General features: G+C 38.9%; 1 protein-coding gene across 1 annotated transcript in view; it reads left to right on the forward strand.

Annotated features, from left to right (window-relative positions):
• The window catches only part of FARSB (phenylalanyl-tRNA synthetase subunit beta), a 72,935-nt gene that overhangs the window by 12,001 nt on the left and 48,069 nt on the right, over positions 1-12,865 (forward strand). The window contains exons 6-7 of the mRNA XM_031957967.1: positions 1,118-1,268; positions 4,027-4,135. Of these exons, the coding sequence (XP_031813827.1) occupies positions 1,118-1,268; positions 4,027-4,135 (260 nt within the window). The remainder of the gene's footprint in view (positions 1-1,117; positions 1,269-4,026; positions 4,136-12,865) is intronic.

Genomic DNA, 12,865 nt, shown 5'->3' on the forward strand with positions numbered 1-12,865 from the left:
CCCAGGCCTCCAGGCTCCAGCCGAGGGGTTGCCCTCACCTAAAATACCCAGGCCTTTGCCAGGCCCTGTCACTTCTCCCTTTGTATTGTTTTTGTGTTGTTCTTCCCTCCTCTGCCATCCCCCAACCACAGCTATCAGGTTAATCTTCCTAAAGCGCATTTCTTCCTCCCTTTCATCTCCAGGATCAAATACAAAATCTGTTATTTAGTATTCAAAGCCCTTTATAGGCTAGCACAGTCTATCTTTCCAGTCTTGTTTCACCTTATGCAATCTCCCCAAATCCCCTCCACATGCTCCTCAGACCACTCAGGGGCATCTTTGTTCCATGCCCAAGACATTGAATCCCTCAGCTCTGGGCATTCTCTCAGGTCTGGAAGGACACTCCTCCACATCCTTCTCCTCCCTTTCTTCCCCCTCCCCACTTCCATCTGTTTCTCTGGGATTTCCTGGTTTTCTTCAAATCTTAACTTAATCTACAGGAAGCTTTTTGCAGTCCCTCTTAATTCTAGTGCCTTTCCTCCATCAATTAATTCCTGTTTATTCCATATATCCTTATTTGTACATATATGCTTATCTCTCCAATTAGATTGTAAGAATGCTTGGCTTCCCTGAGGGCAAGGGCTACCTTTTGCTTTCTTGTTTCCCTAGTCCTTAGTGTAGCCCCTGGCACATAACATGTGCTTGATAAATGCTTGCTCACTGACAGACTGACTAGTAGGGAGATAAAATACTCAAGTGTATAGAAATGGAAAAACAAAATATGTCATATAGTAATATTGTATTTTAGAAATTATGATAGAAAAGAAAAGTACCACAATTTCACAGTAAAATAAAAAATCTATGGTAATTGCCTTGGGAGCAGATCTGTTATGTGTACCATTACATTTAGAAGCCTTGAGATGTTAGGATTTATATTTTGTCACAGCAGCCAAAAAGTACCATATTATTACAGGCAGTTGTTTCTAGTATTGCCTTTTTTTTTGTTTGTTTTTGTATTCTGTTCCTAGCTTTGAAATACTCTTTTGTGAATTGTAACTTCATTAGAAATACAACTACAGAATAATTTGAGTTAGAGTGGTGCCCTCTCTAATTGTCTTATTTAATTTGTGATTTTTAGGAAAAGAGCCTTGGTTGCTATTGGTACTCATGATCTGGATACTATTTCAGGACCATTTACTTACACAGCTAGGCCTCCTTCAGATATTAAATTCAAGGCACTAAATCAGACAAAGGAGCACACAGCTTGTGAACTGATGGATTTATATAAGGTAAGTGTCATCTTTCTGACTATTAGAACCTTCACTAAAAACATGATGAAATCCTGACCAAAGAAAATAGGTTTCAAGGAAAGTAATGAAATATAATGTTTTTCATTCCTTAAAATACAAAATTAAACTCAACTGCACTACCTAATTTTGTTTTCACTCAACAGATTTTTATAAGCAGGGGATGATACTTTGGATAGAGTGCTGGATTTGGAATCAAGAAAATTTGAGTTCAAATCCAGTTTCAGACACATAGTAGCTGTGTGCCCCTGGCAAAGCCTCTTAACCTGTTTGTCTTAGTTTCCTCAACTGTAAAATGGAGATAATAATGGCCTCCTAGTGCTGTTGTGAGAACCAAATGAGATAATATTTGTAAAGTACCTGGCACATAATAAGCACTGTGTAAATTTTTGCGTCTTTCCTTCCTTTGTTCCTTCTCAAAATACACTCCTGCAAAATATAATCCCTGAAGAAGAATGGAAGAATGAGCAAAGTCTCTTTTGACTTTGACATGATCCTATCATGCACTATTGTATTTGACCAGAATTTTGTTAGTGCTTACCGAATCGATTTTGTCATCATTGTGGACATCATTGTCTTGGCTTGGTTTTCTTTACTTTGAACCATTCATTTTGGGGCTTCTCATATTCCTTGTAATTCTTCGTGCTTGTTATTTCAAATGATTATCTGCCATATATCATAATTTGATAAGCCATTCCTTCATGTGTTTTTCAGCTTTTTGTTTTCACAAATAGTGCTATAAACATTTCTGTGTATTTGAATCTTTTCTTGATGTCTTTAACCTCTTTAGCATACACTCAATTAACAAGCATTTTTTTAATCACTATGTGCAAGATATTATGATAAGTATAATGCTAGTAGTGGAATCTCTTTTATGCTATTCCACATTGTTTTCCAGAATGATTAAACCAATTTGTGTTTCTACCATGAGTTAATTAATGTTTTTGCAATACAGAGCTTTACCATAGTTTAACGACTTTGCTGGTCTGATGGATATGAGATCAAACCTCAAGGTTGTTTTAATTTGTGTATTTTTGATTCTTACTTATTTTGAACGTTAAAAAAAATTAGGTTGGTTTTTTTTTTTTTTTGTATTTATTTTAAAAGCTGTTAATTTCCTTTGACCATTTATCTTTTCAAAAAAAAAAGGCTTTTCCTTTCTAAATTGTTGTTTTAAATAAAATCTGTTTTATTAGTCCTCATTTATTCTTCAGCACAATTACTATATTAACTGCTATTTAATTTTCAGGATCAGCCCCAAATAAATTTATATTATAACATTCACATTTGGGTGTGATAAAGTTGAGCAGGTATAGAGACAGCTTTAGTTTGAAAATACCATTAGGAACACCTTCTTGGCCATTTATTGGTATCACAGTTCAGCATTGATTATAAATGGATAAAAATCTATTTAGGTGGATGCAAAAGTTGTGATCTTTATTCTGCCAGTCATATCAAAATTTATTAGGTGTTTTTATCATGGCATACATTGTACTAAGTACTTGGGATCCACAGAATGGTGAATACTAGCCTCTAGTCTTAAAGAGCACACATTCTTATGGATAGTCATGTGTTCTTGTGCATTTTCGACTTCACCATCTATAAAATGAAAGATGTGAATTGATCGTTTCATTTTATCTCAGAAGAGCTTTCAACTGTTCATCATCCACCTTTCTTCAAGTTTTAAGAGGGTAGATACCCTCTCCTACCCCCCACAAGATTTCCTCAGTTCAATTAAAAATTCCTTAACTTTAGCAAATTAAATTTTTCAGATCAATTTTTTTTTCCTTTGAAATGATCATTTCAAAAGTCTCAAGTTCATGTAAAATAATGTTTGACATTCCTTACACTAAACTCCTTCCCCCACTCCCATCTCCCCTTAATTAGACCCCTGGTTTCTACCCAGTGTCCGTGTAAATCAGTACTGTGGTAATGTGACATTAAAACATTTGTCCCAGGTCACACAGTCAGTATTTGAAACCACTTCTTTCTGTCTCTAGGGCCAGCCTCTATCCACCTTTCTCACCATTTCATTTGCTATCAGAGGAAGTGTGGCAACTGAAAGTTTCACAAATTAAAAAATCCACCCATGAACCATTGAGCCACCTCTGTCCAATAGTGGCCATAGTAGTTTGAAAAACGCTGAGTGACATAAAAAAGTTTATCTGATAATTCTCTTGATGTTAATTTTGGCTGGTCAGCTCAGTAAGTTAAAATACAGGCAAATTAGGCTAAGGTCTGAAGTTAAATATTTTGATTATTTAGCATCATTCTGTTTTACAGCTGCAAAATCAAGAGCTAGGAGCCTGAGTCTAGTCCTGGTGCCATCAGGAAATAGATCTCTGACCTTTGGCACAATACTAAATCTCTCTGGGCTCACTCCTCATCTGCGAAATGAAGGAGTTGGGAGAAGTGATTTCTGCCTCCTTTCTCCTGGCACCTATGTGGAAAATTCATGTTTGAATTATGAAAAAGATCAGGGAAAAGAATATTGTTGAATTAATGCAAATTTATTTTTCCTACTGGAAAAGCATTCTCAAAACTTCTTGATGGAGGAACTATGTATAAAAAATATAACACATTTAGTCTGAGTTAAATATAAATTAGGATTTTCTGTAATTTATGACTTTTATAATTGCTTTTTCCACTTCTCTTCCAGATTCCCAAATAACTAGACTATTAAACTTTTTAAAGTAATGTAAATTAATGGGTAAATGACATCGTACTTTTATTTCTTCAGACTGATAACCACCTGAAGCATTTCTTGCACATTATTGAAAATAAGCCCCTGTACCCAGTTATCTATGACAGCAATGGCGTGGTCCTTTCAATGCCTCCAATCATTAATGGTAAGCTTATTCTGTTTCTTTTCCTTTTCTCTCCTAGCCTCTCATCAATGTTAGTTGATCATTTCAGCCTTCCTTTTCTTTAGTCACTTAGTTCCTTGGTGATCCAAAGGCAGCTTTTTGTCCTGATGTTAACCTTTATTTTTCTTCCAAGACATCTGGACAATGTTTTTCCTCTGTGGTAACTAGATGTTTACTTCCCTTTGTTCTGATATTTGATTATGAGATTATGACCTATTATCATGAAAGTGCTTCTTGGCCATACTGGGTTTAACGATATTATTCAGTCTAACAGGGCCATTTCAGTTTATGGTAAATAAAACCGTAATTAAGGTGGGTATCACTGCAGTAACAGAAATTGTTGTGGTGATTAGATTATCATGGAGTGTGTCATTTGCTGTTATCTCAAAGGTTGTTCATTTTGTTGTTTTCCAGAAAAGCCACATTCACTCTTATTTGACAAAATAATTTAATTTGACCCAGCTAATTCTGGAGGCTTTTACTGATACAATGAGTCCTCATTTATCCTGATAATCCCTGATCAAAATACATAACATGTGCCTGATTCTGGGAATGAACAGGAGTACTAGTGACACTACCAGAAAGCACCTAAAGTGTATTGCCAATTATCTGAAGTCTTGAGCAACAAACTCAAGACCAGAGGGATAAAAGTTGTGTTTTCCTCATGATGCCCATTGGTGGCAAGGAATGCTGGAGAGGACAAATTAATTTGCAAATGGAACAGTCGCCTAAGAAGATGGTGTCTGAGAAGGGGATTTGTATTTTTTGGACAGTAGCTTAAAATAGAAGGATGGTAGATTCCTGCCCAGAAATGGTGGAAAGATTAGTAAGACTATATTTGCAAATCTAATCAAAAGGGCTTTAAACTGAAAAGGAAAGTGAGGGAGTAGACTGTTGATGTGTATCTATCTTCTAAGTGAGAGCCATTGGAGAGGATTAGGGTGTGGGGAGAGGAGGAGCACTTGGGACACCTAGAAATTTATAAGCAACAAAATCCAAGGAAGGAAGGAAGGAAGTAGTAAAAGCCTGCGGCCCAGAGTAGCCCAGATTTGGGCAACAAATGAGAACTGGAGGTTCTAGTTCAAGGACACAAACTTGGCTGCTTGAGGATCACTGAGGCTTTGTGGGAAGAAGCCAGAACTGAATTATGGTTCTAGATGGGTATAACTTAGAAGATTTCATGTTAGATGAAATCAGGGGTAGAATAGCATTGGATAGAATAGCACAGGAGATCAACAGACCAGAGCAGGAAAACATTGCAGATGGAGACCATTTGGGAAGAGATAATATGACCATCCCTCAAAAGGTAAAGGAAACGACAAGGAGGATTTCCATTCTGGATCTGAATCTCCCTAACAGGAAATGGTTTTGGAGGTAGAATCATCATCTTCATCTAAATTTGTGTAATGCTTTCAGATTTGCAAAGTAGATTACAAATATTTTCTCATTTTATCCTCACAACAACCTTGGGAGGTAGGTGCTATTATTATTATTCCCATTTTTCAGTTGAGGAAACTAAGTCAGACAATGGTTTAGTGATTTGGCCAGGATCACATAACTGGTAAGTGTCTGAGGTCAAATTTTAATTCAGGTTTTTCTGATTCCATGTCCAATATTCTCTGCAATGTGGGATGGGAATCTTGGGGAGAAGTGATCAATGTCTCCTAGTGTTTCTGATGGCCATAGAAGAAATCTAGCTATGATCTTATATTCATCCTAGATTATGCAAAAACAGATTTTTAAAAGTTTGTAACAGAAAAATAGTATCCATGGCTAAAATGTAACGGGAAGTAAGCTTGGGATAGATGGGAAATACTGGAGGATGAAATTCTGAAGATTCAAAGAGAAACCATTTCAGGGAGGAGGAAATGTGAGTTTGTCAAAAGAGACCAAGATGAACACACCAAAATTTCAGCATTCAGATCAAAGACATGTAAAAATGGAAATAAGATTAGGTAATAGAGGATAAACACAAGAGGGGAATTGTCCTATACAATTAGGGTTAAAGCTGGGAATGAGTTGAGACTGGCCAGGGAATCTTAGGACAACAGAAATGAGGTTTTAGAAATGCTTGGGTTTTTGTTTTGTTTTTGCCTCCTTGGGATAAAAAGGATGATTGAGGACTGAATGGCATTGTCTCCCCTTTTAGTTGGATGGTGCTGAGTGATAAAAGAAAGAAGAACCACTTGGTTCCAATTTTGCTTCTGTTTTCTCTACCAAGGAGAATGACCTGTATACTGGAAATGACAGAACAAAAATGACCAAGAGTTGTTACATCACCCAGTATACATAAGGAGGTAGTGAGCACCTAACTGCCTTTGATGAATTCGATATTTTTCCCCACTTCCTCGGGCTCTGAAGATACTTGAGATTGCTTAGCCCTTGACTGAAATATTCACAAGATCATGTGAAATGGGAGCAGTACCACCAAGATTCAGGAGAAAGACATGTCTGAGCTTTAAAAAGGCAAAGAATGGAGGGGACAACTGATGAGCCAGCCAATCAGTGAGCCTGACTTCGATTCCTGGGAGTGTTGTAGAATGGTCACCATGCTAGTAGATGAGGGGAATACTGTGGACGTAGTTTTCCTAGCGTTGAGCACATGGGGATGGTAAGGAGATGTGCCCTAGATGGTAAGAGGGTCTGTCTGGATGGATTCAGAACTTGAGGCAGGGGTCATCTTCAGCTTCTATGGCAGAAGTGGAGTGGTCCAGGTGTCTTGGCTTGGCCAAGTACTGCTTAATGTCATGGTCATTGCTTTGGATACTGTAGCAGGCAGGCTCACCCACCTTGCAGATGGCATAGCCAGAGGGGAACCTAGACATTGACTTAAGTAGTAAGAGGAAGTTCCAAAGGAATTAAAAGTTGTTCCTTAGGGTACAATTTGGGTTCCCCAGGGGAGGCCCGTAAAGAGAACAGTTATTGCTGAATGCAAAGTTCTTTCCTGATCAACAATGCAATTGCTTAAGCTATATAAATCTTACTTAGTGTACTACAGGTCCTTACTGACTGTTCTACTTATTTAACTATTGCCAATTACTTCATTTTTCCATTACTTAATTTGCTACAGTTGTTTTCACTAAAACCCTCTGGTGCACCATCATAACAGGGACTAGACAAGGGGCAACAGAGTAGAGACTTGGTGAGGTCTTCAAGAAAGTCTGCTAGTAGACAGCTGCCCATGGGCCATGCTAGCTGAATGTCATTGGTTAGCAGGTAGTCAGGTTTTCAGCCCTGAGTTCTTAAGACATGTGAAGGAATTGTGATCTTTATCGGCAGAGGGAATGTTTACAGTGAGAGAAGAATTCTATCAATGTACCGAGCTGCCATATTTGTCAAGCATCTAGATTGGAATTAGAAAAACTCTTAGAGATCAGCCAGGTCAATGGTAAGAAACCTTTTTCAGTAGAAGATAAGAGATCACTTCAGGATCCTTAGAGATCACCGTCATAGATAGTGGAGAAAATATATGCACTAAAAAAGTGAATATACTTTCCCCATAATGCATTTAGACAGAAGCAAACCAAAATTTCTTTTTGACATTTCTTTTTTTAAAAGATGTAAACTTCAAGGAAATAGTTTAATGATATTGAAAAGGAATTCTTTTATATTTATTATATATGTAAATAAATATAAAATATATTAATTTATTTAAAAGTTTTAAGAATTTAATTACTTAATGGAGTTTTCTAAACAAGCAAAATAAGAGTTCAGTTGTGAACTATTTTTACATATAATCTGAATTACTTGGTACTTGCTTAGAAAACCTCATTAAATAGTGGAATGGGTTTGCTGAGTTATATATAGTTTGTCTTCTTTCACCCAGTTTCTAATCCTTGGGTTTAGGAGAATTTATCCTTTGAATTCCCAGAACATCTAGTCTCTGGGAAGGGTACTTCTGTTCCTCCTGGAGGCTAAGGAAGGGATTACTTAACTCTTGCCAGGTCCCTTCCCCATCTTCACCTAACTCTTCCCTACCTCTGGCTAGCTTCATTTGATCCTCTTAGACCTAGGGAGGTGGAGGTGGGGGATTATAGGGAGCCAGATATACCAGCTCCAGGCTGCTAGAGCAGTGATGACAATAAAATAGCAGTGGGTTACAATGCCCGCAGTATTTTCTGCCCTTTGGATTTGGGCAGTTTAACAGGAACAAAACATGGAGTAACTCATGAGACACCTCCTGTTACACCAAGGGCCTCTCTGCTTATTTGTCACAGCAGGTTGGCAGACTTTATGTCACAGATCACAATGATCATGTTGCCATTTTGCTACTTAGACCATCTTTTTGAAGAACAGTCAAAGGCGGCATGCAAAGCCCTCTTGAACTGGAAAATGGGGGTGGAAATTTTAGGATAGTCTTTTAAAAAATAGGTTTGTTATATTTGTATACTTTTTTTTTTTTTTATCCTTTTTTGCATTTTACCTAAGGAACCTTCAGTTCTGAAGAAAGCATGTATGCTGAGTATTCTGCAGTATGAATTAGGAAAGATTGTACTGTAGAGATGACTCATTGGGCATAAATTGTTTAAAGCTGGAATGGATATTAGAGGCCACCAAGTTCAACATATTTATTTTACTCATGGGAAAACAGGCCCAGAGAGATGAAGGGACCCAAGTACATACCAAGGGAATGGTTAGGCTGGGCTTGGCACAGACATCTAAATCCCAGTGTTGAGTTTTTGTCAATACAAAAAAAAATTTTTTTAAGAGTTCTTAATGAAAATCTTTGAACTGTGTTCTCATTGTATTTTGGAGTTTTTCTTTAGTTATGGGATGCTAGAAATAACAAAGGAGGCAGAGAAAGGGGATGTTAGAATAAAGGAAATAATAGTTATCTCTACTTACACCATGGGCTTCTACAAATATTAGTCAGTCTTAGCTTTGAAAAACAAGTCGATCAACTTCCATGCATGTCACTGAGTCTGTAGGAGAAAACTCTACACTTGCATTTCGGGCTTCTCCTTCCTTTCTTCCTCTTCCTCTGTTTCCTCTCCTCCCTTTCCTTTTTTTTTTTTTTTTTCTTTATTTTTATTATTATTTTTTTTTTATTATAGTAACTTTTTATTGACATAACCCATGCCAGGGTAATTTTTTTACAACATTATCCCTTGCACTATCCCTTTCCTTCTCTTGTCCCTCATTTTCCTCTGCTCTACTTTCTCCTTCCCTGTCCTCCCCTCCTTTCTATTCCTTCTCCTCTCCAGTTTATCCAGGCCCGTCATACCACCCTTCCAGCCATCCATTCATGCCCTGTCACCAGCGCCCACCCTCTCTCCCCACTCTAACTCTAAGCCCCTCTGACTTCTCCAGAGGCCCTCCCCCCAACAGATATTTCTTTTCCTGTTTGGCTCCTTGAGGGCAGGGGCCATCTTGCATGTTTGTGTCTCCAGCATTAGCCCAGTGCCTGGCACACCATCTGTACATAAAGGATGCTTTTCCTTCGTACATTCCACTGGCCAGGGAAGCATCGGTGCAGGACCTCTGTGGAAGGATCCAGAGAATGAATCCACAAGACTCCTCCTTCACTTGTGTCTTTTATGTTCCTCTCAGGATTATATAGCACATTAGAACTGGGAGAAGTGTAAAAGCTCAGGGCCGAAAGATGGGCCTGATCACGTGTTGATGGTTGAAAATATTCTGGGGTGGGAAGGGAACTAGCTTGGGCATGGAGGGCAGGCTCGAAAGCTATTGACAAATGTCCTCATTTCAGACTTAGCCCATTCTCAGAAATGTGGCTTGGATCTGCAGGCTGCGCAGAGCTGGGGCTTCTAAATAATGAAATGGTCGCTCTTTAAATGTGAATAAAGAACTGTGTGAGGGAAAGCCTTCCAAAATGGCTTAAATTACTCATTCTTTTACCATTTTCACAAGAATTCTGGTATTATCTTCCCTTTTTTGGTTGCTGGTTGTTTTTGTTTAAATCCTTCACAAATGTTATAAATGTATTTGATATTTTAAAAGTTTTTCATTTTAACAAAATTTGTCGGGTCAGTGGATGGGTGCTGCATGTCAGGTGTGGGCAAGACTGGGAAACCCAGTAATTAGGGTCAGGGGCCAGGGACATTCTAGCTCTGATGGAGGAGGAGATGCCCTTTGGACATCCTATAAATGGGAACTGCTAGCTTGGGAGGCCTCTCACTGACTCAGTGAATTGTTAGGGTATGGCTGTTAAGTCTTTAAAGCATATAGATGACCAGCTCTCCTCCAAGTGACAGTACCTGGGAGAGGGATCTGTTAGGATTACGACTTATCAGCAAGCATCCTCACTCATCATGAAAAATAGTTTCTATTAATACTAAAATGTGTGCTGTCAGACACACACTTGCTCCCCCTGCCCCACAATGCATTAGGGCCTGGAGCTGCCATGTCTCTGATGTATAGGGAGCTCCCGGGTGAGGAAAGAGCTCCTACCGACTTGGTCCAGCACCTTTTCTGCAAAGACTTTGTGCCAGAGGTGGGACCTGAATCTGGGTCTTCCTGACTTGGAGACAGCTTTCATTGCTGCTAGGTGGCTGGGGGGGAAGGGAGGAGGAGAGGAGGGAGGGTAGTGCCAGGCCTGGAGTCAGGAGGTTCAGTAGCCTCAGGCACTTCCTAGGGCTGTAATCCTGAGCAAGTCTAACCTCTTGTTTACCCCAATTTCCTTACCTGTGAGGGATAATAAGAGTGCTTACCTCCCAGGGTTGCTGTGAGGACCAAATGCCATAATAATTGCAAAGCAAGTAGCGTGGTCAGCACCTGTCACGTAGTAGGTGTTATCTAAATCTTAGATGTTGTTCCTGCAATTATTGTTACCGAACTTCATTGTTTTTTCCATTTCTAAAAATGTTTTATTGAAGCCTTTATATTGTTTTTACATCATTTTCATATAGTATTCCCCACCATATATAATACGCCCTTTTTTCTATAGCAAAGAAAAACAGAATTTAAGTCAAACCAACTAACACAATGCATTTGACCATCTGAAAGTGTAGGCACTGTTCCGTACCCGCAGTGCCCCACTTCTCCAGCTAAGAGAGGCAGATGCATTTCTTCAATAGTAAAAAATAAAAATCAGTTGCTTTGCATAGTCATGAAATTTGAGCTTAGTTTGACTCACTAACACGGAGTGATCAGGCTCTGGCTCAGAGAAGATTGTAGTGTAATGTGAAATGACTGTGAGCTTGGCTGGGATTCTTCTTTTTCCTTCTTTCTAATGTTAAACAGCTGAATTGAATTTCACTAAGCATTCTATGTATTTTAATTTTCTTTCCTGATGTTCAGCACCTGTTCTAAATTTGAGGGTGATGTCAGTTGTTATCTCCTATTCTTCTGGTGATGTTCTCAGTTTGGATTGTTCTTTTGGTAAATATTTGGGTCGTTTGCAGTTTGAATAAAATGCAAAAGTCTAAAAGGAAATTTCTTCTCCTTGACAAACTGAAGCAGATTCCAAGGCAGAATTAAACTTCACACAGTTCTTGAAGCAAACTCCCAACTCTCCCTTCCAAATGGGTCCAGGAAAGATTTTTATCGTCTTGAATTTTATAGTGTGATGTGTCTCACAGTTGGGATTTATTCAGATTGAAGGCTGCTTTTTGCTTTGTTTTATGTATATTCCATCTTTTAATTTCAAATAGGAGGATTTGCACAGACTTAAAGAGAATGGTTAGAAAATTTCAGAAAAGCAGGTTTGGGGACAGAGGAAATGGAGATGCATCCTGCATGTCAGTTGCAGAAAAGGAGGTGCCAGACACCCCTACTGGCTCTGGGTGAAAAGGGGATCATACCCCCTGGGTAGCGGGCAGTGCGAGGAGCAGCCTGAGTGAGTCTGGCTGGGGTCACTGTTTGTCTCCTCCATGTTCTGCCCACCTCCCTGTGCCCTCTCTGTGCTCTCCAGAACTTACTCTGTGGTAGTGATTGGACTGTTACATCTGGCTTCATGTCAAATGACTGATGCCTGCCTGTGGCAATAGATGTCCTTGATCCACATCCTTGGTATGGAATGTGAGCAATCAGGACAGCCATCGTGTAGAGGCTCTTATGGCTCTGACATTCAGTGATGCTATAGCTGGTGGCTTAATTCAGATTTTTCTTATAGAGAGATAGCTTACCTACTTTCTAGTGAGCCTTTCTCATATTTTAAATTAGATCTTTAATCCACCTTTATAAGATTTGTTTAGAAAGGATTTCAGCCTAACTGTTATTTGCTGGTTCCCTTAAAAAAATTTTGTCTTGATTTGTCCTATACTTTCTCTGTCCCATTTTCTCCCATTTTTAAATTCTCCTTCCTAGCTTAAGCCTTTTGAGGACCCAAATACCACAGTGGGTGAGGAAATTGAAGTTTCTGAGTACCATCCCTTCTAATGAGCAGATCTTAAGTACATCTTGTATTCCTCTTAAAATGAAAAACTTTAGTAAAGAATAAAAGATTACAAGAACCTTTAGTAACAAAAATATCAAATACATTTATAACATTTGTGAAGGATTTAAACAAAACACCTCTTTTATCTTCATTGGCATAGCCTTGGAGAAGCCAGGGAGAGGTGGAGTCAGAGACCCTGGCAATGGCTTTGGATTGAAAGAATAGGAGGTCCTATCACTGTGTTCTGAGAGCATTATGGCTCCCAGGGGATGAACTTCAGGACGGATGGGCAGGCAAGTCAGGCAGGGAGCACCTAGTGTGTGCATCATGAGAAGTCTGAGAGGGTGGGTCTGGGTAGGGCTCCCCTACCTCCT

Source organism: Sarcophilus harrisii, chromosome 3, assembly GCF_902635505.1.
Source record: "Sarcophilus harrisii chromosome 3, mSarHar1.11, whole genome shotgun sequence".
Taxonomy (NCBI): Eukaryota; Metazoa; Chordata; class Mammalia; order Dasyuromorphia; family Dasyuridae; genus Sarcophilus; species Sarcophilus harrisii.